The sequence below is a fragment of the Meleagris gallopavo genome, chromosome 5 (genome assembly GCF_000146605.3).
Source record: "Meleagris gallopavo isolate NT-WF06-2002-E0010 breed Aviagen turkey brand Nicholas breeding stock chromosome 5, Turkey_5.1, whole genome shotgun sequence".
In the NCBI taxonomy this organism is placed as follows: Eukaryota; Metazoa; Chordata; class Aves; order Galliformes; family Phasianidae; genus Meleagris; species Meleagris gallopavo.
This window is the reverse complement of record NC_015015.2, coordinates 12082961-12108302: the sequence shown is the minus strand read 5'-3', so window position 1 is coordinate 12108302 and position 25342 is coordinate 12082961. Positions and strand designations below refer to the sequence as shown.

Below are 25342 nucleotides of genomic sequence, written 5' to 3'. Positions count from 1 at the left end.
ATCCTTATTGTTATTTTACATTCTACTACTCTTGTGCTCAACTCTAGTGCTATAAATATATGAGTAGGAGTGGCAGACTTCTGCTATAAACTAAAATTTTTCCTCCTTGTATTTTACTTTTAGAATGTGAGTTAAGGTGATGAGAGAACACTCTTATTTAGGCTAGATGTAGAACTTCCAGACAGTCTTAAGTCTTAGTCAGAAGTTAAGTGAGGAGAAAGGAAATCTATCAACTTGTTTTCATCTCTTGGAAGAAGTGAATTGTTAATATACTCAGATGTAAATGCAGTAGATAACTTAATATGCAAATTCCTTGTTTTATGATTTTGCATTTACTTTTAATAGTCTGCAGTATTTGAAATAGGGTAAAGCTCTTTGTTTGCTTCCCGCTGGAGATCACAACAGATTGAATTCCTTCTGCAGAGGTATTGGTAAATAGAGATCTTTCCTTCTCCTTCACAGATTTCATTTAGAATTCTCAAACTCGCAGTGGAAGGACCACTGTAAATGTACATCACAAGAGACTGTCTTCTTTCCTTTCTCGCAGCCCTGTCAAGAGTTAGTTTCTTCCTACACATAGTTTTTTTGCTTTGTCTGTGTAGAATTTTATTTGTTAAAGATGTCTTCCATTGTAAGAGATAGCTTATCTCCATAATAAGCCTAAATTCAAAGACTCAGTGCCTGCAATTTTAAAAATGGCAGCAACAAACCAAGGACAGTACATAGCTGTCTTTTACTTCCATAAGATCAGTTTGTTCTGGGGCCTTTTGCTGTTTCAAAGATTTGTATTTGATTTCATTCTCAGCTCATTTTTGAGCATGTACAGTTGAACAGGGAAGTGAAAGCATAAAAACAGTCCATGAACTGAGTGAGTGAGAGTTGTTAATAACTACATTTTGATTTTTGATGTTTCAAGTAGCTCGTTTTAGATTCATTCAACAGGTTATGTTTTTCTCTGGGTGAAACACCTCCTGTTGGCAATAGCTTGGGGTATGGGTGAGCGTGATGGTGATCCTGGAAATACACTTTGGGAAGGGAGACCGAGGAGGTTGCTGCCCTTGCCGTAGACTAGAATGGCAGGGTAAGGTCAGGCCTTGCTGAAAACAATTGGCATTGTGTTAGCCTAATTCTCTTAAATGGGAATGAAGGATCCTTAAGCCTGCTCTTGACCTGTATGGGTTCTTCTCCAATGATTGCTATGACACTGCCCAAGTGTCAGATGGAAATGACTAAAAGCAGTACTGTTGACATTTTATAGGTATGTAGCTGAGGCACCAGTTCTGCTGGTTATCCAGAGCCAGCACTGGGCTCTTGTTCATGTGGGACTAGAACTAGATTTTTCTGAGTTGCAGTCCCAGCCATTTTCTGTTGGATCATCCTTCTCTTCTGTAGTAAGATCAGATCTTTTGATTTGCACTGAATTTATCCAGATAGAGCATCCCAAAAAGGCTGTTTTGAAATGAGGAATTATCTTTATAGGATTTGGACGCCCATATGGTTTACCTCTGAAGAGATTTGAATAGCTTGTCTCGTTATGGAGATCTGAGGGCCTGGAAATCCATTTCAGAACCCTCTTTGAGAGACAACAGAAAAAGCACAAATATACATCTGTTAAAAAAAATTAGTGATTCTTTCATGAATTCCCTAGAAAACCCCCTCCAACTAGGCAAAGAGCCATGGCTCAGAGTAGCTGATATTCTTTGTGTCCTTTCCTAGGACTGCTTCTGAGATTTACTTCTTTACTCTTGTGCTGATGTATCTGTAAGGTTTCTATGAGCACAGGGACAAGTTTGGTAATTGTTATATTTTCTTCATTAAGGCTGGAGACCTCAATTCAAATTATTCTGCAAGAGAAATATGTGAATGATACTATTTCCCTTAGAAAGATATCCAGTCATGACTGTGTAAGATGGCAGATTGAGATTGGATCTCTTTAAACAGTTACAGTTGCTCCTTTTGTCTTATGCTTGTGTGTTCTTCCAGAGGTAAAGTTAATACCTGTTTTGCATTATTCTTTATTAAAATGAGATCATGAAATCTGAAGATTTTCTACAGCTCATCAAAATTAATGATTTTTTTATTTTCCCCAAACAGTCCAGAATTAGATTTATAATTGGTCTCTGCAAACCTGAGTAGCAGATAATTTCTGGAGTGCCTGTCTTCTAGTGAAGCTTGAAATGTTCTTTTCTAATGAAGCTATCTGTTATGGTGTGACAACCATTTGGTTGGAGCTATATATATATTCAACTGATGCTGAAATTATCTATTGTTTGTCATAACAGTATGTTCTTGGAAAACATTTTATATATGGCAAGACAAATTTAGAAACAGCCTCATTTATTTTGGCTAGTTGTGATTCTTGGCCAAATTTCTTTATTCTGTTAGCAATTGTTCAATGGTTCTGACTTGGCTTTTTCTTGGGCAGGAGGTTACTTTTGAAAAATCTGAAAAGACCAATTTGAGACTTGCTCCTCGCTGAAGAAGAGGTGGGGAAGCGTCTTATGGATGGTCACTAATATTTTGTACAAATCTTTATTTTGAATTTTTACTCTTTTTGGGAGTAGCAATTGATCACAGATTATTTGTGTAACAAATTTTTTCTTGCATCTCAAGGAAAAAAGTACATGTTTCTTCATCTGAAAAAGCTGGGGAGACCAAACGAGGCAAGGTGAACACTGATGAGGGTTAAGCTTGCCAGTTCTTCAAATGATCTTATGACCAAAATTTTTGAAGACTCATGCTGCACCAAGTATTTTCACTGCCTTTTTTATATGTTCGTCAACTAACAAGTGTGTGTAAAAATAAGCAGCTTAGATATTTTCTGCTTTTATTTTTAATTTTTCATTTGTGATATTTGTCGAGGTGACAATGTGTATGGAAAACTTAAGTCTCTTCTTGCCGAAGAAGGACAAGAGGAAGTGGCCTCAAGTTGTGCCGGGGAGGTTCAAGATGAGTATAAGGCAAAAATTCTTCTTAGAAAGAGTGGTGATGCATTGGATCAGGCAGCCCAGGGAGACGGTGGAGTTACTGTCCTTGGGTATTCAAGAACCGTGGAGATGTGGCACTGAGGATATGGCTCAGTGGGCATGGTGTGGATGGGCCGGAGGTTTGACTTGGTGATCTTAGTGGCCTTCTCCAACCTTAATGATTCTATGATAAAATCTGGCGCAGGTATACTGTAGCTCTTTATTTAACACTAGCAATTGTGAAGAAAACAACCCCATCACTTTGTGAGAAATGATGGCAGCATTGCTGGTTGAGGTGCCAGCAGGCTGCTGCTGCCAGATGATATGCTGGGAGTTTGGAGTGCCTGCTGCCCCGGCAGACTTGTACAGTGCTTTGCTTAATCCTTCGCTGTGGTTGAAGGACACTTCTTGCAGGCATGTCCAAGGTAGATGCGATGTGCTGTCTGACCAACTCTGCTCTCTGTGCTAAGTGACAATCCTTGGTAGAAAGTGATGGTGTTGTCAGGGAAACTGCCTGGCTGCACTGGGCCCAGCAGCCAGGTCGTGCTGCAGTGAGGGGAAGGATTGCCTGCACAGTTCCCTTCCCCCTTTTGGTGGCTTTGAGGGCAACTGAGGCTTACAAGGTCTCCCCTAGCAAACTGGTTGTCAGTGTGCTCACTGGTGTGTTGTTCAAACCATGCTGAGAAGGGCAGTGAAGTGGCTGTGTGTGGCCACCTGCTCTATGGTGCTGGTTCTGTGACTTGATAGGGTGCTAGGGTTTTTCATCAAGCAGAATCTCTGTCTGCTGTTTTACCTGTATTTTTCCCTCCCCTTCTTCTTTCCTTACCTATGTGTGAAATGTGTGCCAGTGTTCTGTTCTGGCCGTGTGTTAGTGGCAGATGGCTGAGGGGCACCAGTGCTGTGCGTTTTAAAGAGACCTGAGCAGCAGCAAAACAATTCATTGATGTGAAAGTGAAGTGTAAAATAATTTTCTACAATTTATGTAAACAGTCTCAGGCTGCTGAAGTGAGTGTTGGTGAGCATTCCCTGTCCCCCTTTCCCTTTCTGTGGGAACAAGCAGGTGCAGGAAGGTCAGGGAGCCCTCTTGCCACAGCTCACCATACGTCTTCTTTGTGAGTGAACCTCCAAGCGCCAGCTTGTTTGGTCTGATGGGAGCTTTTGCCTTCCCCTGGTTGACAGGGACTACACAAGTTCTTTATGAATCAGGAAAGCCCCCATTTTGCTTCCGGCTACTGGATTAATATTGCTGAATGCTAGAATAAGGCTCTGCATTTTTATCTGTAGGTTAGCTGAGTGAGAGAGTGAAGGTGAAGTGAGGGGAATGCAAGCGACATGCCAAACAATGAACTGTGCTTGGACAGCATCTGAACAGAAGCCAGGGAAATAATTTAATGTATTGCCTAGCTACTCATTTTTCCCCTCCAAAAAACTCTTTTGTTATCTGAGTGTATTTTAGTTTTTTTAATGCGGTCAACATTTCATTCATGCTTGTGTTGAATACATTGTTCCTTCGGTTTTCGAGAGACTGATGCCTGCAGAGAGGGAAACCATTTCCTTAATTGCTGAGGCTGAGGTGAATGTTATTACCCTTCTTGCTGACCTGAAAGAACCTTTTCCTTCAGGCAGTCTCATGAACAATTTAGCCTTTGATGTTTCTTAGCTCCCATTGAGTCAGAGAGGAGCCTGTGTAGAAAAGCATGTAGAAAATTGTTCCTTTAAAAATAATTTTAAGTATAATTTGTGCACTCGTTAAATCAGTCGTAGACTGAATTTATTCTTTTTAAAGGTCCAGTGTAGTTCTGTGCCTGTTCTTATCTATGCTTGTGTTAAAATTAGCAGCGTTTTCAGAAACCTCCAGAACAGAAACTTAGCTTCTAATTATGGGCTTCTGTATATTCCTAATAATAGTAAACTTAAGGGTATATGCTAAATATTTTTCTCTGTATGGGTGAGTTAGCAGTTGTAGTCTGGTTTCTTCTGCGTACAAGATTTGTTGGTCTTTAATGAGGAATTGGAAAAGGAAAAGAATATAGAAACAATATATATGGAGTTTTAAAAAAACCTGATGATTTTTCCTAGATGGGAATGGAAAAGAAATGTATTGCGTGAACATCTCCTCCTCTTTGCAGAATGCAGTATAATATCAAGCATCAAACATCCAGAATATTTTACTACCTTAGTTTCACTTAAGGTGATCTCAAACACACACAGACACACAATATGTTTTTATTTGGTCTTTTTGCTCCAGTAGCTTAGCTTAGTTTTTCTTGTGGGCTGCAGAATGTAGCAAAGAATGTAAGATGTCCTTTTTGTAAGAATTCTGATATGTGCACAGAGGAAAATAAAAAACAAAACAAAATATGAGATGGCAGAGTTGAAAGGAGAAAGTGAATGGAAAATTTAAAAGTAGTCTAGAAAAAAGAAGCGTGTAATATTTTGTTTGTATGACATTTGCAGATGCTTTACTTCATCTCACACAAATCATATGAAGAATTCACAAGGAGTGAGCAGCGAGAGCTTTCCTGCACCTACATTGAGTGATGCTCAGCAGCTGAGTAAGAAAGTTTTGATTCTCTGATCTAGAGAGTGAGTTATTTCCCTCATACAGTAGTACTGTGAAATTCTCTTTTCAGAAACTGGAATGAGTTGCAGGCTCTTTTGAGTAGATGGTAGGTGGGGTGTGGAAAGCTTTACTACAACAAAAATAGATACATGCTTTATGCAAAGTTGGTAATGGTGTGACATATAGAACTCTCTGGTTTGAAAAGAAAACAATGTGTTAAAATCTAAAAGGAATTTACTCACAGTGAAAAAGTCTGCTTATGAATAATGGAACATTCAAAGTAGAATTGTCTATTTTATCTGAATATTTCTCAGGTTATGTAGCTCTAAACGCATAATGACTAACCAAGCTCCTCCTTATCTAGTCACTACTTTAGGATTTCAGTTCTGCACCTTGGGACCAGTCCTCTTTAACATCTTTATCAATGACATCGATGACGGAATCGAGTGCACCTTCAGCAAGTTTGGTGACGACACCAAGCTGAATGGTGTGGTTGACATGATAGAAGGAAGGGATGCCATTCAGAGGGACCTCGACAGGCTGGAAAGGTGGGCCCGGGTGAACCTGATGAGGTTCAACATGGCAAAGTGCAGAGTTTTGCACTTGGGCCAGAGGAATCCCAGGCATCCATACAGACTGGAAGGAGGGTCCTTGAGAGCAGCCCTGCGGAGAAGGACCTGGGGGTCTTGATAGATGAAAAGCTTAACATGAGCCAGCTGTGTGCCCTTGTGGCTTGGAAGGCAAATGGTATCCTGGGCTCCATCAAAAGAGGGGTGGCCAGCAGGCACAGGGAGGTGATTGTCCCCCTCTGCTCTGCTCTTGTGAGGCCCCATCTGGAGTACTGTGTCCAGGTCTGGAGCCCCCAGTACAAGAAAGACAGGGAGCTGTTGGAGAGGGTCCAGAGGAGGGCCACAGAGATGATCAGGGGATTGGAGCATCTCCCCTATGAAGACAGGCTGAGGGAGCTGGGCTTGTTCAGGCTGGAGAAAAGAAGGCTGTGGGGTGCCCTCATTGCAGCCTTTCAATACCTAAAGGGAGCCTACAAACAGGAGGGGAATCAACTCTTTGAAAGGGTTATGTCTGATAATTGCAGTACAAGGGGAAATGGTTTTAAGTAGAGGGAGGTGAGATTTAGGTTGGATGTCAGGGGGAAATTCTTTACAGAGAGAGTGGTGAGGTACTGGAACAGGCTGCCCAGAGAGGTTGTGGATGCCCCGTCTCTGAGGTGTTCAAGGCCAGGTTGGATGGGGCCCTGGGCAGCCTGGTTTAGTATTAAATGGGGAGGTTGGTGGCCCTGGAGGAGGCGGGGGGGTTGGAGATTCATGATCCTTGAGGTTCCTTCCAACCCTGGCCATTCTGTGATTCTGTGAAAAGGAAGGGAACTACCTTTAGTCATTTTTGGCTAGATAGTAAAGTGTACTTTAGAACACTTCAGCTATTTTTGTGGTGAAATCTGCTACAGAAGATACTAATTCAGTATATTGAAGCAGCTTAAAAATCAAGTATTGTTCCTCTTATCCACAGTGCTTGAGTGTGTCTGGAATCACTGGAAGCAACACACTTCAATTCCCATAGGTGCCTGAAATTGTAGTAGCAGGGCAGCCATGCATGTGCCACCTCTGTTACAGGCAAGTAGCTTGTATTGGAGAGGCTGGGCAAAAGAGTAAGTGTTAAAGCCTGTGAGGATCAGTAGAGGTTGAAGAGAAGTTGCCTTCAACCTTCTGCTGTATGTCCAAAGGTATGTTGGCCAGAGAGCTCTATAGTCAAAACAGCAACGGCTTTGGCAGTTGGCAAGCTGACACTCATGTTTGAAAACGTAAGCAGTGTGCTTAGGCATGAGTACACATGCTTCAATTCATTCTCAGATGTAGTTTTTAATCTTTCCTGAACTGTGACTTTCATCGTGAGAGTAAAGCTTTCTTGAAGTTGATGGCCTGAGAACTCAGGACAGACAAGATAGATTTTAGTTGTCATACATTTACGTTTCGGTTTTATTAGGTCTCAAAATGTATACAAAAAGGTTTCATTGTTGTTATTCCTGTGAGCTCTGTCACATATGCCACTTCAGGTTGAATGAGTTCACTGGATTTCTGAAAGATTCTGATACAGAGAGAAGTGCTGCTTCTTGACTTCCGTCTGAAGCGAGGTGCCATTTCAAATTACAAATGGGTGATAAGTGGGTGTGTTTTGTAATTGCTGCTGACTGGAATATATCCTGGTGGGCTGCTGACCGGAATATATCCTATAGTACTTCTCATCTGATGCAAAAATGCTGCTGCTTGTATAAAATATGAAAACTCCATTCTTCAGTTATTGTAATTTTGTATTCTAGTGGCATAGACTGTGGAATCAGATGAAGTTTTTGTCTTCAAAAGTTGAAGTATTTTTTTTGTTTGAGTACATACTACTAGCTGTAAAACAAAATATGGAAAGTTATCTTTTCTCTCTGATTCCTGTGTGCTGTTAGAAAGCAATCCTGTGAAAACTGAAGTAGAGACATAATTTTGCATGGAAGCTTGGTGGGGTGCATGTGTGGAAACATGGTGATTGTACACCTGAGCTGAGCAGTGGGAAGATAGATGAGCTGATGCAGGAAGTCACTGATAGCATCACTGTCCTCCCTACCTTGCTCATGTTAGCCCTCTCGCTTGTAGTCTGAGGTATGTGTCAAAGAATAAAGTACTGTCCTTTAGGCCATAGTACAACAGAATATTTCAGTACAAAAACTTATGGAAAAAGTTGCATGCTTGGAATGTCGATTTGGTTACAGTTTATTTAGGAAGAATTGAGTAGGTTTGTAGGCGCAGAAGGGGCATTTTTAAATAATAATAATAAAAAAACCCTGCACTATCTGTTCCTCAGTCATTAAAAAGATAAAAATAAGAGGTCTTGTATCCTTATGAGGAGGAAGGCCTCTCCACTCCCTGGAAGGGAGGCATCAGCAGCAGCCTCCCTTGTGAGCCGCAATACCACAGGATGACCAGCCCCATCTGACAGGGACAGGAAAAGAGCTGTTCTGTTCTGGATGAGGTTGCTCTCAGATACAGCTACAAAAGACTGAACAGTGTTGTCTTAGTTTCATCTGGGATGGAATTGGTTTCTTCACAGTGTCTGGTACAGTGCTATGTTTTGGTTCTAGGAGAAAACAATGTTGATTACACACTGATGTTTATAGTTGCTGTTATGCACTGTTGTACAGAGCTGAGGCCGTTCTCAGCAAAGGATACAAAGAGCTGAGTGGGAACAGAATCAGGACAGCTAACTTAAACTGTCCAAAGGGATATTCCATGCCATACAACGTCCAGTGGAAGGAATGTTGAAGGGAGTGGAATTAACTCACTTTCTTCTGCTGTTTGAGGGGCTAGGTGGGCACTGGCTGGGGGTAGTGTGCAATTGCTTGCGCATCTCTCACTATATACACTCATATATATACACTTACATAGTCATAACTATTATCCTTTTCCTTTTCTCTATCTTAGTAAATAGTTTTATTTCAACCCATGAGTTCTACTTTTTTTCTCTGATTCTTTCCCCCATACCACTGGGAATGAAGGGAGTGAGCAAACAGCTGTGTGGTGCTCAGCCACCTGCTGGGGTAAATCACAGCAACTTTAAATCACAACATCTTAAATGTGTCCATGGGCAAAAACTCAAACCCTGGTGAGACCAGTTTTACAAGTGATTTGTATTTTGCATTTGGGAAACAGGCAGACATATAATACTGTGATGAGATGCCCTTCCCCATACCAGCATTTCCCGAGCCTCCAGACGTAGAATTTTAAAATCATTAATAATAAAACATTTCCATGTCAGATTTTGTTTTTAGGAGTTGGCCCAAGTGCTCTCTAAGTTGTTGAAGATGGTAATTTTTTTTTCTAGAACATCAGGGAAGTTTCAAAAGAGTGACTGAAAGACAGTGCCCTGCTAATATTTGAAAAGTTTGAACAACTACTGTAGGACTGTCAGCCTGTTATTTTTCTTGGCCAAAGCAATGGCATGGCTGACATCAATAAGGGTTTAAAGGATGGTACAGTTGTCTACAGCAAGTATATGGCAGTGGAAAATATATTTTGTTAAACTAATGTAATACATGTTTTTTTTATGAGATGCAAGTTTGATAAATGTATCAGTGTCAAATACTGATGTAACATACTTAAATTTCTGTTTGGTGTTTGGCTAAACATTTTGATAATATGAAATTTTGATTTCATAGAGATACAAAATAATAGCAACATTGAAAAATGAGAAAGTCATGACAGAGTGACTGTGAGAGATCCCAGAAATATCACTGTAAATTGAACTCCTCTGTAAATGTGTGTGTTTCTAGTGGACTCAGTAGTATAAAAAGAAAAATCTGGACTTTTTGCCTACTTCAGGAGGGCAGACACTAGCAAGGTCAGCTTTTGCAGCATGTAAGGCCCTATATCTGGGGGCAAGAATGCAAACCATAGTAATAAGAGCAAGGATTTTCTTCTTGCTGGGCAAGAGTAGCTTTGAAAAGTGTGGGGGCTTGGGTGGATATCAGTGGAGTTCAAGTTCATAGCATTATGTTGTGGCCCAAAAGAGCTGATTCTATTCTTGATAATCTGAACAGAAAAACAAGTTCTTGTGCCTTTGCTGTTGTTATGTTATGTCCTATATGGAATTGATTTGCACAATGCAAGAACAGCATGAAAAAAATAGCTTGTAACTTGTAAAAGAAAAAAGTTGAAAACACTGGAAAAAGCCTTGGGCTGAAATATGAAAAGAATATCACCTAGCCTTAGGAAGATGAGGATTATCTTGATTTCTACTGCCAAATAATTAAAGGAGGAATAGGAACGATGGACTGTTCTTACAAGGTGAACATGGGTGAGTGATAAGACAAAGATGGAGAAAGGAGGGTTTGTGTGTACAGTGAGCACTCAAACTCACGGGAAGTTGTTCTAGGGGTGCTTAAAACTTTATTTATTTGTTTATTAAATAGCAGGAAATACCTAAAGCAAAATATCCAGTATAGCAAAACATGCCTCTTCTAGATGAGCCAGATATTCTTTTGACACTAGAAAACTAATTGTCTTTACTTCGTTCGCTGTCTTCATGACATTATGGTTGATTTTTCAGTTAATGATCATTTCAGTGAGACCTTTACTGACTTGTGGGAGAAGCAGATCAGCTGATGTATTTACTTATTCTTGCTATGAAAAAAAAGATATACTTTTTTAAAAAAAAGTAAAATAACATAGCTATCAATGCAATGATGCATTCATTCCCTCATTTCTTGCATTCCAAAATCTCTTGTCTTGGTGTATACTCCTTTGGAGTATTCAGTGAGCCCTGATCCTCAGAAAGGAGTAAGCAATTCATTCTTTATTACCAAATTGCAACTACTACTTCTCTTTGATGATCCAAAACTGGATAAAAGTATGCTGTATCTACTGCTGCCTATCCTTAGACTTAGGAATAGCACCAATTGAGTCTATTGTAGTTCTGTGGAGTCACCTTAGCAGAATCTCTTCAGTCCTTGTAGCATGAAAATAGAATGGGCATGTCACAATTAGGGTGCTAGATACAATTGTAGTGTAACAAAATTAGATCTTCCTGAAATGAAGAAGAATCTTCTTGGATCTATTTCAGCCAGTAATCTGTGCTACTCCTAGTTAGGATTTTGTTTAAGGCATGATTTTGAAATATTAGTTTCCTCTGTTTCAAGGATTAAATAACTTGACCTTCAGCAATATTGGGTATCTTTATACATGTTTCAAATGCTGTTGTTAGACCAAGACATTTGGTTTTTCTTTTTGAGAGCATTCATCTTTTTTACTGATAGTATCTAAATGAAACCATGAAATGAGGTTGGTCTAAGTGGAAAGACAGCCCCACCATCTTTCTCTCTAAATGAATTTAATTTTTTGCTTTTTGGATTGTTGTCTTCCATCTCACCACTCTCTGGTGAGTGGTTCTCAGTGATACTAGATGATTCCCCTGAAAGCTTCCAACTAACCACCAGCCAGTGCATCCTTCAGCTTGTGAGATGAGACGCTTCTCTGTTCCCAGAGCACTTGGGTCATCTAGCAAACTTTGAAGCTGAGCAGGCTTCTACTTTCACTCTTTTAGTGAAACAAGAGAAGTAAAGGTTATTTGAAACCAAAGCTCTAGTACCTGAGTGAAGGGATTGTGCATCAAAGGTAGAGTAGAATGAAAGAGGGGAAAAAGCAGTGGATAACGTGTGGGAGAGAGACAGCATAAATGGAAACGTTTTACAGTTTGGCAGCTGCCAAGTCAAAATAAACTGTGGAGGGAATGTGTGGTCTTAAAGACCAACCCGTCTGAGGCAAATGAGTAGCTCTCCTGAAAGGGAATAACTGGGAGTTCCGTTGGTGGGCTCCCCAGCCTGACTGATGCTGCCCAGCTGCAGTGTGCTTTCAGCCCAGGGTGTTTTCTGACCTTAACTCTGGTAGAGCAGCAGGAAGGCTTTGTGAGTTTTTTTTTTTTTTTTTTTTTTTCCTATTTACTTTAGTACACCTATTTTTCTCGTGCTGCCATAAGACTTTCTGATAGCATGCTTTGGCAGTAGTCATAGCAAAAATGTTCAAGTTGAAACTTTGAAAGCTTAATGATAATTCAGCTTCTTAATAAATGCCTTTTTATCAGCTCTGTAGAATTGCTTCACTTTTTTTGTTTCCCCCCTCATTTTCTCTCTAGTCTCCTTGAGTCTTTCTAAAGAGTATACTTATTTATCTACAAGAGGTTTTCTATTCATCTTTGAATCGCGGTCTTAGCAAGTTTATATTTATTTCCAATAAGTTTGCTTCAGGGAACAGTACTATTACTAAGAGCTGCAGAAACAGACAATCAATAGTCAGAAGTAGACAGGGTTACATGACACCCTGAAGGCGTCAGCACCATTTGTGTGGAGAGGTAAAGGAGTGGACAGTCAGCAAAATTCATGGCTTGATGTGTTTGTACAAAGTAAAGCCTTGTGGAAGCTGCATGCCTGTAGCTCTGCTGGAAAATAAATGAACCAAGAAAATTCACTCCACGTTCAGTTAGTTGGTATATGAAAAACTTTTTGCCTTTATTTGTTCTATTTTAAGAGGAAATCTTATTGTGCTGATTTTTTTTTTTTTAACTACAAAGTTGATCATTACATTTGCAGTCATGTGTGTGAGAGTGATGCTAGAAGTGAGGCGAAGTTTTGCGTTCCTGCTGATGAACTGCTGATGGATAATGTACTAGATAATGTATTTCCCAAAAGCATTGAGTCTAGTGATGCAAACTTCAAATGGTGTTACACCGTTTGGTGGTTCTGTATTTCCAGTAACCTGCTCACTTCTTTCAAAGAATGTTCGATGCTTTGGAGATTAAATAGTTTTTTATTCTCCTTGGTGAGAATATGTTTGTGCATGGGCAGTTTGTGCAAACAGCAGTGCTTACTGAAGTCAGTAGAACTGGCAGCAAGATGAGAGAACTGTCTGGTTCTGCTTGAGAGCTTCCTTAATCATTTAACAATTTATCTGAAAATTAGGCCTCCCACATCCTAATGTTGTGTGGTGAAGAACCAAGATGTTGACAATGCTGTAATAAAGTTGGACTTATTGCTGGAAGAAGCAAAAAAGCTTTAAAATGAGAGTAGCATTCCTTCTTGTTGATAACATTCTCCTGCTAATACTTTAATGCTGCCTGGTGTTCAGGATGCAGTTTTTAAGGAAGAATATCGTAGCTGAAAATAATACAGAAGAAGCAAATACTGTAAGGAGGTTTGAGGAGAAACACACAGTAGAAAAAGGAAGGTGACAGAGCCATGTAGCCTTACCTCACATTAGTGGAGCCACTTCTTTCCAAGCAGTGTGGTTGGCAGGGCTGACCAGGGGACAGCTGCTGGCTTAAGACGTGTGGCCCCAGCCATAGCAATGCTGGTCTCCAGTAAGGGGATCTTTTAAGGGACTGTGTCTATTTGTTCCAACACCCAAATAAAATATTCAAAGTGATTTGTTTGAAGGTATGAACTTTGGGAAAAGTGTTATTTTTTTCCTTTCAGTTCTACAAAAATGCAGGACTCCTTGCTGTTTGCAGGCTGTGAGTGCCAAAGTCTCTGCATTTTTTTAATGTAGAAGAATGGTAATGAGTATTGCTGTGGCTGGGGAAAAGCAGAGTTCCCACAATTTGTGCATTTGATTTCTTGGTGATTCTGAGCAGCTTCACTGATGTATTCCAGGAAATACTCCAAATAAATTAAAAATGGTGGACTGTGAAATGTGGAGCCTTAATCATTTCCAAAAACTTCAAACTGCACATATGCATTGACAAAAGCACATTGGAAGTAGTTGTTTAAGTAAAATTTGGATTTTGTCATCAAATAGTACTTGCCGTTGTGCCTTGTATAAGCATATAAAAAGTAGTGTAATGATATGGATTTGGACAGTGTTTGCCTGCAGCTGTTGTTTAGTAGTAGAACCTTCATTTCAGTAAAGTCACAGTACTAGAAGTGCACACATTCAAATAGATAACCATGATATTTACATGCTGTAATGATTTTTTTTTTTTTCTTCTGTTTGCCAGTAATAGCATATGAGGAAAAGACAGACACCGTGTTGTTTTTGGTACATGTTGCATGCTATGATTCTTGACCTGAAAACATCAGGTGGTCAGTTGTTAACTACTTGTGCTTAACTGCTTGTTCTCCATTCTTGGCTTCTTTTGTTTCATCTGTAAGGTGTTGTTTGTGAAGTCAGTAATGAGTAAACTACTAGTCTCCAGAGCAAGCATCAAACACATTATAAGGAATTGTTCTTTGAGCTTCATTTTAAGCTATGAGAGAAGGGACACTGAGACTTTAAGGAGCAAGGAAGCAATTGTGTGAATGAAACAATCTAAAAATCATTCTAAGAAAAATGGTGGTAAAGTTCCCTTGGGTAAAACTGTACATCTGCTGAAGATCCTGTTCCACTAGCTCTATTTGGATGTGCATCTGTATGAGTGAAGATTTTGGCCTTGTGAGGTTTTGCGCTGCACAGAGGTGTGGGAATATGTACATGATAACAGTCAGGCCTGATGTGCTTGGCAATTTTTTTTATCAGTCTGCAGTGATATTTTTAATTTTCACAAAATAATGAAGATTGAATGGGGTCGTGTTGCAGGAAACAAAGAGGAATTAACTGACCATGACTTGATACCTTTTATAAGCTGTGGAAGGATGAGCAAAAATTCACTTGTGGCTCAGGTCTTCATTGCTATAAAGGGAAAATTTTGGTGGACTTAAGGAAGCTTAGAGGGGCTGAGAGGTGCAGGGGTGAGGCAGCCTGGTTTTCCAGGGTTGAAAGTGCTAATGCTTTCTGCGCCCCAGTCATAGAATCATATATAAGTTAGACTGGAAGGGACCTTAAAGATCATGTAGTTCCAACTCCCTGCCATGGGCAGGGCTGCCACCCAGCAGCTCAGGGTGCCCAGGACCTCATCAGACCTGGCCTTGATCTCCTCCACGTATAGGGCATCCACAGCTTCTCTGGGCAGCCTGTGCTAGAACCTCAGCAATCCCTGAGTAAAGCATCAAGGATGGAAGGGAGCTGTTAGAAGAAAGATATAAGAGCTAATTAAAAAGTCTTCAGACATTGGAGAAGAGCCAGCTGACCTTACTGACTTGTAAAGATTTTTATCACACTTCTCTTGGCTGCATTTCTGCCATTGTGCTCAAATCTAATCCCACTGGGCATTCCTACTGGGATCTCAGCAGCTTTTTTATTATCCTACTGTCATCTGATGATGAGGGTTTTTTGGTGGACATGGATTTTGCTTTGCCTTGACATCTCAATCCATCCCTCCTCAATTTAAGTAAGCAGTATATAACTCACTTTCTCAATATGAGTATGCTTGCCTCACAAGTAGACCCTACGGGTACACATGGGGGATGGTGTGATGTGAAGATTCTGTGGAAATGTTTTAACAATTGAAGTTTTTCTTTCTTCCTTTTAATTTCTTGATTTCTGTGCTTGATCTCTGTAATGATAGCTTTTGTGGGACTTCCTAACTAAAACTAGGAAACTTTTTTTTTCCTTTTACCTTGAAATTGTAACTGTTTCCATGTCCTACAAGCGCCTGGTATCTAAGCTGCACCAAGTGAATCAGAGAAGTGCACTTGGATCCTGTTACCCCCACGAACCTGCTCCTGGATTTACTGTGCTCAGTGAGTGAGTGCATAGCACAGTTTGGCATGTCTGGTTCATGTCAGCGAGAGTGCGTGTGCAGGGACTTAAATCTGTGTGATTTAAGGCATGGAGGATGTAAAGGCAAGATCTTGGGTTGGTCAGCTGGCTTTTTGGAAGCTATGAGATGTTTGGAAGGACAGGATATTGACCAAATTGAGGTGAGACTCTGAAACAGTGGTTGGAGAAGCAATAGAAATGCTGCACTTTTCATTTTGTATCTTGAGCACAAGTGAAGGCAGGTTTGGAATTAGTTTCAGCCAGGGAACACATAAACGATAGGTCTAGCACTCTAAAGAGTTTTGAATCTTTATTTTGAAGGCATCCTGCTAATGTCTTGATCCTTCTGTGGCAGGAGAGCTGTAGGTCAGATTTGTCTGGGAGAAGGAAGTTTTCTTTTGGGCCTCTGTGTACTGTTTAAATTGTGAATTTTCTTGGGATTTTATAATATTTATGCATAAAATATGTTTTAGTGTCATTGTAACCAAACAACAACAAAAATATTCATACAAAATAGATGATTAGAGGGATGGAAAATGTCAAGTGAGCTGTAAGTCATTGAGCTATAGGACATTTTCAATTGATACAGCCAACAGAAGTTTGGTGTGCTGTTCTAGGTGAGGTCATACTGGTTTGCTGCTAATGTGCTGTATTATACTGCACTTAGCCTTGTTCTCGCCAAGGATTGTGAAGAGGTTAGTGAGCTGCTCTTATCAATCAGGAGTCAAATGATCCAGAAGAGGAACACAGAGTTCCTAGTGAAGGATCATTGCAAGCAGGACAGTTTGGCTAATTAGCTTTCTTTTATTTTATTTTCTTTTATTTTTTTTACATCAGTAGAATTCTGTATATCAATATAACTAGGCAGTGTACAAATCATTGTTACAATCCATTAATCAAGGGCATAGAAGAACAGTGCTGAGGGAAGGATCCCTCTGTGTTACGTAAGTATTGGGCTGCAGGCTCTCAGTCACCTCATCTCCTTCCCTTAGGACTTCTTATCCCAAGAGGAATAAAATGAGCCACCTTCTGGACCTGACAATTTCTTTGCAGTGAAATTTATCAAAAGGCATGGGGTACCGTGCTGAAGGCCTATACAGAACCCCTGGGTAAAAGTACTTAAGTGCACATGCTCCTAATGGCTTTGTTCCCCTGCTTCCTTCTCTCTTGAGTTTTGTGCAGTTTGAAGTTGGAAATGATAGTGGCTAAAATCTGAATGCAGCTTCTTAAATATCATATCTTTATTCTGCCTTAGAAACTGACTTTAATGTCTTCCCTTGGAGAATTGATGGAGGCCTCCCTAACTTTGAATATTCTGGAAAATAATTATCCTGTAGGGAATTAACGTGCACTGTTATGGCACTGAACCAGAAGTAGTGTTGAGATGCTTTTGTTGTTTGAGATTAATATCCTGATTGCTGATTCCTGTGGCATTTTCACTCTTCAGTCCCTTCTGGGAGCTCAGCTCCCTTCCCTTTCCTTTCAGCCCCTCTCCTGCTGTCCTGCTCCTTCCCCTTGGCTGCAGCACGAGGCAGCTTTGCCTGCACTTCTTGCTTGATCCTTTCCTGATGGGGGTGGCACAGTGGATCCTCTGTCTGAGCTCTGGGAGTACAGACAGGAGAATAGTCTGAACCTTGACTTTAATACTCTGATTTGTTTTGCTGTAGTACTTAGAAAAGGCTACAGAAAGATGCTGGTGTTTTGCCAAGGGTTAGAGGTCACTGTTACAAGGTCTCTGCTCACTGCTCAGGCAGCTAAAGGTCTGAGACAGTAAAATGCTGGGCTCTTGGTTGCTCCTCACGATGTTTGTCAATCTGTATGGATGGATGCATCTCAACTACAACCATTACTAGGTAGAGAATGGCTTGCTAACATACGACACAGGGGAAGAAACACACAATTTATGTATAGTTGAAGGGACATGAATTATGAGGGAGGGTTCTGGGTGAGATGGTCTCTAAGCATTCTTTGCCTGTCTCACAGATGTTTGTGAATTGTTTTGAGATCGTTTATACAGAGATCACAATACCCTCACCAACTTTTCTCAAATTGTTCTCTCCGTGGAAGAGAAATCTTAGTATGGGTTGTTACTGGGCTGAGAGGTTGTCCATGTTCCTTAGGCTTCTGGAATGCCTCACTCACTAGCAGTCTCTCCAATTTGGCTGTAAGATTAGTGATTTTTTCAATTAAAACAGAATGTAAAAGTATTGTCCAATTAGAAAGCAATGGTGTGTTTGTAAGTATCCTTGAACGTATTTATCTGTCCGCTGGGAGCACGCAGATGTCTGCTGGAATTTAATTTCTCTGCAGCACACTGGGGGTGGGGACAGAAAAGAAGTAGCCAGAAAATCACTGTTGCTGCAATAAATACCAGGCTTCTCCTAGTGACCTGTGCTGACTGCAGAGCTTATTACATCTGATACAAGCATAAAACATCAACTCGGCAGTGCTGTTCTCTGGCTGCTCTGCATCTGTACCAGCAGACTGTTCTTGGCTGATTGTTGTGGGTGGTCATGAAGAAAAGGTGTCACATTTTAAAGCCTATTATTATGATAAAAAAATAAAAATAAAAAAATCTGCAAGGCAGTACTGCTCAATAAGCAGCTGCAGCAGCCTTGGTTCACCTCCATGGAATGGTCTCTGAGGCTGGAGCCAGAGGCACACCGGCCATAGTGAGCAGTGTGGCTGCTGGTGAGAGTGCTGCTATCCAGAGCTGATTGCAGTGTCCTTTGGCTGTGTTGTCTGTCTGGGGTTCCTGTAGCATTGGTTTGCGTTGTCTGGCGGTGATGTTCTGCCACAAAGTGGAGATGCTCTGTGTGAATCACAGCGAGCTCCTTTCTGGGTCATGGTGCTGCTGTATGTGGTGCTCACAGCCCCAGCTCTGGGTACAAAGGTGAAGCAGGGCACTGCCTTCAGCAGCCTGCAGTTCTGCTTGGTTCCAGGTTGAAATGCAGTGTTTCTGAAGGGGACCCCGGCAGTAAGCTAGAGCCAGCCCGAGCACCTCTTTTGTCCCCAAATTTTCTGGATTGGTGCTTGTGTTCAGCTTATTTCCAGAGGAGTTTAGCTGAGATGGAATTATTTGCAACCATTGATGGTTTACTTAACTAGCAGCAGCTTCAGAATCCTCACATTTCAGCTCTGGATGAAGGCGCAGGATTTGCTCTTTGCTGGGAAGCCATCATCTCTGTTTCCATGGCATCAGCCTCGAGCAGAGAGCAGCAGGGAGGGCAGTGCTGCGGAACATGGTGAGGAGTGGTGTGTTTTCCAGTCAGGGCACAGGGCTCTGCCTGCCTCAGTACTGCAGGGTGGATGGCTTTATGCTACCCTGCTTAAGATTGCAAAGGCTTTGCTTTTTCTGCAGCCTTTTCTTGATTTTTCTGAAGATGGGGCTATCAGACACCTGTGTTACACTTGCAGCTCCATCTTCCCAAGTGATTTGATTTTCTTGGCTCAGCACCTCCAGCCTAATGAAACTAGTTTACCTTCCTTGTACGCTGCATGAAGCTGGCACTAAGCTGTGCATCGCAGCTGTGGTGCAGGTGCATAGTAGTGGCTGCAGCATTCATTTGTTACGTGATCACTTGAGACAATCTGTGTGCCAGCTTTGGCTTTTTTCCAGCTGGCACTCAAGAACAAGGAGCTGAGTACAAGTTTGGTGAACTTCTATGGGTACTTGTATGGGTTTATGTAATGCAGACACTATGGTGGTCATCGTAGTTTCACTGGTAGTACAACCTATGAAGTTATGCATGTGTAAAATGATATATAATTTAGATGACAAGAACTCTGTAACTTAATATATACTTCTATTTTGTATTTTATCACTGCAAATCTACTTTCAAGAAATAGAATATACTTTTTTTCTTCTAGCTTGGTAATATGTGATTGGCAGCTAGACGCAAGGCAATGAAGTGGATACAGATTTAAAAAAAAAAAAAAGCTTGAGGGTGCTTTGTAGAGTAACCTTGTGTAAGGTGATGTCAGTATTATGTCAGACGTGTGTCAGCACTGGCACTGCGAAAGAGCCTGATGGGAGAGACAAGCCCTGCAGCAGGGCAGTGGCTGCCTTAGGTGTTTGTGTTACCATCATTTGTGATGGATCTGAGAGGAAGCTCAGCAAACGATACTGCAGGATGTGTGCTAAAGCAGCTTAAACATCTGATGTCTTCACAGCATTTCTTTGGTTGTCTTCATTGTTTACCACAATGAGCCTGTGCAGTTGTACAGGAATCATATGAAAAACAGTGTGGATGACAGAAATGGAGCTCTTCATCGCCCATTTGATTCCCAACTGCCTCTGCATGCCTATCATCTTGTTAAGGCTTAATCTGTATCCCTGCCATCCCTCCAATAGCCTTGTTGATTCCAATGGATGTTGTCAAGGACATGATGTTTTTGCAGGATTGTGTCCAGCTTAGCTCTCAAAGATTGAAATGTGACTAGGTCTTTCAAATAAAGTCTTTTTACTAGAAAAACAAGCATGCTACCTGTCCCTGAGCCCCCAAGTGGGACATGTAATGAAATTTCCTTTAAAACTGAGTGCACTTCAACCTTGATTTTACATCCTACAAACGGTAGTACTTTGTTTCAGGTTAATTTTTAATTTCCTGTCATAATTGTGGTTGTCTTCATACTGGTAAGCAGAATCTCTTTCATTCATTCACACTTCTTTTTCAGATCGCATGTGGCTCCGAGCATAATCTGGCAGTAGTTGGTAAGTAGCTTGATTTTGTATCAATTCTGTCACCTTTTTTTCATTTATAAGTAGCACAAGATGAAAGAGGAATGTATGCATCAAACATATCGAGTGAGTAAGGGCATTGTGCAAACTAGCTGGGAGAAGAAAAGCAGTGTATAGGTGGGGAGAAAAGAAGAGGAGAAATCTGTAGCCTGACTGGTGCTGATGAAAATAATGGCCTTGTTGACCAGCCACTGTAATGAGAGAAAGAAAGAGAGGGAAGGGAGAGAGAGAGGAGGGAGGGAGTGAGAGGAGGATTGGTGGATGTAACAGCAAAATACATTCTCAGCTGGTTTTTAGAATGGAGCCAATCCAATGTAACAATTCAAACCCCAGATTTGGGGTAACATCTAAGCTTGTCAAAAGTATCTTTGTTTAACAGGGAAATTTGCAGTGAAAAAAATCCTGAGTCTTTTGTTCTTTTAAGCTTGGAAAGTCTTCGGTGTTTTGATCAATGCTAGGTAGGTTCTTTAGTAGACCACAGTATAATGCTGCTGTTGTGACAGTGGTAGAACTACTAGGAATCTAATGTTACTGAAAGAACTGAATTTTGTATACTAATTCCAATAACAGTCAGATTCTTGCTTTCATGTGATGAGTTGATAACTGAAGCTTGGTACATGATTGCTATTGTTTATACTTACATGTTTAAAAAAAAAAAAAAAAGCTCTTAACTGTGGATTTTCAGATATGTAATAAAGGTCAGCATAACCATCCAGGATGAGAGAGGCAGAGGAATACTGTGCTTATCAGAGCTGAAAATGAAACCAGCTTTTTCTCAATTTCAGTCAGCATCCATGTAGACATTGCTGATTGCCATCGCTGATGTATTAAGGTGTTAAAGGAAGAATACCCTTGATTTTCTTGAGTGCAATATGACAGGTCTGCAAAAACTGGCTATTTGGTAGGAAACCTGCATTTCATATCCTGATTTGTTTTGGTTTGGTTATTATCAGCTTCATTAAGTGGACTCTGAAGAGTTTTCCTGTATACATAATATGTAATTTTCTAATAATGACTCTAAAATTAAACCCTACATCAAACTTGTTAAAGTTCCAGTTAATTTATATGACAGGCTTAAAGAAAAGTTTTTTCCTTTGTCTCCCTACTGGTTCAGTGTCACTTGCATCTCTTAATTGTCAAGTTGGTGCTTCTGAATGTCAAATGAAGAGTAATCTGAAGAATCGCATTGTGTTTCTTGCTGAACTGATGAAGTGAAGTGTACTGCTTGCAGATTCCTCCAGTGCATGAAAGCCAAGCTCTGAGTTTGGACAACCTTCTCTCTCCTTATGTTCTTTTAAGCTTCCTACCTTTTAGGCTAAAATCTCTGGAAAAAAAATGGATAGAGGAGAGAAATTGTAGAAGTAAGGTATGTTAAAGTAGGATTTCTAAACACACAATCACATCATATACCTTTTAAAGCTTTGCCCTACTTCCATAGAATTCAATGGGAAAATTATCAGTCCTAGAACCTAGTCATTTTTGTTCTAAGAATAATGGAAATATATATTTCTTTTTTTGAACTTAAAGTAATATTATACATTTTATTTTTAAATTGAACTTTTGTACACGCTTTTAAAAGCTTGACTTTTTAGAACATTTTATGGTAGGATTTCTCCATTGCTTGTCACTCTTCGTTAAAAGCAGTTAGCTATTTTACTCTCACACATAGCTTTCATTAAGTAATTCTGTTTGATTGTACGGTTTCGTAGCAACTTATCATTCAAGCAGCGTTTATTTACGACAACTGTATAATAAGTTTCTCTCTTAATTGGTAATGTTTGAGTGATTGACTTTTAGACTGAAATAACTTTCAGGTTCAATGTGAAAGGTAAACCAAAATGCACACCTTTAATGTTAGAATATTCAAGCTGAGATTTCTGGTTGCATATACAAATGTTTGTACCTACTTTGTTGTCTCATCTTTTAAACAGAAACATTTTAAAGATAGAGCAGCTAGATTTGTCATTCATTTTACAAATACTGAGGCTGTGCTCCAGTCATCTTGCTGGACACATGAACTGATTCGTAGGGCTTAACTAGCAGGTGATTTTTCTCATGTTACTTTATATAGTTTGCATCCAGTTTGTTCAGTTATTTGACTTTCTTCTCTTGCTTCCTCTTACCAAAAGAGCAAAATTTGGTTGTTATCTTCATTGTAATGGCACCAATTCCTTTTTCATGGGTAAATTGAAAGAAATTTGGTTTAATTTGATCACAAGGTTAATGTTGTAGAAGGGATGAGGTATGTGTCTATTATTTATAAATGTATTGAATAGATGATCTAGATAACTCCGTGACAGAATTATAAGTAATGCTTATGACTGAAGAAATTTATACCTTTTCATGTACTAACTTTCAATGAAAACACTTGTTTGGAGTTGTCTTGGGATACTGATTTGAATACCTGAAAGTATTGTGACTTTTTACGTGAAAAGGAAAATCCCTACTTAATGTGACAGAGTCTTGTGCTTCTCACTTCAGTCAAGGATTAATCATCATAGGATCCAGCCTATTTTTGGTAGAAAACATATCTGCTTAACAAATTTTGGGTAACGTCTCACATATGAAAAACATCTGATGCTGAGAACTATACATGCACTCAGGACAAGAAAATTCAGCTATTCAGCCTGAGTTTCGTAGCTGCACTCTGCAGCACTGAATGTCATGATATTAAGACAGTGATTGAAACGTGGAGTGAAACCAAATCACAGTGACAAAGCTGAGTATTTTCAGGTTTGAGAATCTATGGTGTTTTCAAGAATGGAAAAGTATAAGTAAGAAGGTTTGATTCTTATCCTGAAAAGCATGTGGTTAAAAATTCTATTTATGGGGAAGACTCTTATCAGGTTCCTCCTACTTGCCCCCACTATGAATAGATCTTCCTTTTTAAAAAAAAACAAGAAAAGATTTTTTAAAATTGAAGAGAAAAAATATCCTTTAAGAGAACACTTAACGTGCCACATGTGGCTCATACAATGCTGCTACTTAAATAATAAAGCCATACAAACAGCCATACAAATGTACAACTGCTATAAATACAGGAATGTATTGACTATAACCACGGGGCACAGGACAGGATTCCTCCATGAAACACCCCAGATGCAGATGTGCTATTTTAATAAAAATTAAACCAATAAATTTTATTTAGTCTTCCTTGAAGTAATTACAAGAGTGGTGTTTCTTTAGTCTGGCTTCCAAAAATCTGGTGAAATATAATATATCCCTTTTTGGTCATCTTTTCAATCATTTTCTCACCTTTATAATATATTAAGAGTCTTTTAAAAGAAAACTGCTGGAGGATGTGTAGGGAGAACTTGTTTTAAAAACACAAAACACAACTTTAAAAGTTTACTAGCTGGTTTGCGCATGAGTTCAGTAGTGCAGTGCCTGGTACTACATCTGATTGGTAATTTTTCTGCTAACATAATGGGTAACTTGGGGATTTAAAGTATTTTTCTGTGAAACTGACATAAATTCTTCAGATGAGTTTTTTTCTAGTAAGGCATCTTGAAAAGTGTTGGGAAACGTGGCCACCTGAAATGGCTAGCATGACTTTTCCTGGCATTTTCACGCTCAGCGTGGTGAACTCTGTTTTTCGCTGAGGGTTATATTGTTTTCTTTCTTGGAGGCTTCAAAATACTTTTAAAACTACTTCTCAACTTTCTGGTAAATAAGAGCTCCTTTCAGAGAAGGTTCCGATTTGTCTACTGTAGCTGTGCTTGCTGTATTTCAGAGCATGTGTTCTATTTCAGGATTCTGTCCCATCTGTGACTCACGTGCAAACACTGCTGTAAATACCCTGACATGGGTGTTCACGTTCCTCTGAAGCTGCAAGTCATCATTTTGGAGTGCACAGCAATACTAAGTTTAATAGAATAACACTCTTCATCAAGGAAACTTGCGAAAAAATACATATCTCCTCTCAAGTGGCAGATAGTGCTTCAAATCCCCTGGAGTAAAGTGTATAGTATCTCTAGAGAGACTAGAGTTACTGCGAAGTCTGTTAATGTTTGTTTCTTATGTTGTTGTGCTGGAAGAACATAACAGTTATGGACTGGAAAACAGACGTGATCAAAATGAACTGGTGATAGGCGTCCTGAAGTGGTCACGGAAGTGGCGGCATCCCGCATGCTTTGCTCCCATGCTTTGGAGTGAGGAAGCTGAAGGGTTCTTTTGCTGAAGCCCCTGCCTCGTTATTAATAAGGTCACATTATTTAGTTAAGTTTTGTGAGTCCGGCTAAATTATTGTAAAGAGAATCAGTGGAGGAAGCACTGTAACAGACTGTGAAAGGTGTGCTTCTATGACAGAGCGAGAACCAATTGGGAGAGGCTGCTGGGCAGATCTTTGCTGTGGTGGCAGCATTATTTAGATGTTCACAGCAGCCCTCTGAAGCAGCAGATGTAGTCATTCAGTCCCAGGGGTGCTCAGCATGCTGTCACAAAGAGAAAATCATAAATTCTCTCTTACTTTTCATATTGGCATAACATTTGGAGGAAACTCCAGCATACTCAGTGGAGGGCACTGGTGTTCAGCAAGGAGCCTCAGTCTGATCCTCTATTGCTTTATTTATTATGCATGAAAAATCCCAGTGCAGCCAGGGTCTCTATTGTAAGGATTCCTGGCAGAGCAGCATGGAGTCATGTTGCAGCATGCTGTCTCTTTGCACTGCTGCACTAATCGCATTCTCTGCTTATTAAAGGGCACCTGGCAGGACTTTGAGTAACCATCGCTGTTGTCGTTTTCATGGGGGTTATATGTCAGCCTTCTAAATTTGCTCCCTGGCAGAGAGGATGAATTTTGCGTGTCATTTGTCTGTTAATGTGACTTTATCTGTTAAAATAGCTCATTGAGATACAGACTGCCTTGGTACCATTCGTTGTCAAAAGCTGC

The 25342-nt window shown here is 40.1% G+C and overlaps 1 protein-coding gene across 3 annotated transcripts in view; it reads left to right on the top strand.

Annotated features, from left to right (window-relative positions):
- The window catches only part of SERGEF (secretion regulating guanine nucleotide exchange factor), a 77681-nt gene extending 57190 nt beyond the window's left edge, over positions 1–20491 (top strand). For 2 of the 3 annotated variants that reach the window (XM_031553448.1, XM_010711079.3), the window contains one exon: positions 5424–5522. In XM_031553448.1, the coding sequence (XP_031409308.1) occupies positions 5424–5507 (84 nt within the window). In that variant the 3' untranslated portion in view covers positions 5508–5522. Of the gene's footprint in view, positions 1–5423; positions 5523–20387 lie in introns of those variants that run through there. The other variant, XM_031553447.1, reaches the window with a different exon arrangement.
- The last annotated feature ends 4851 nt before the right edge of the window (positions 20492–25342 follow it).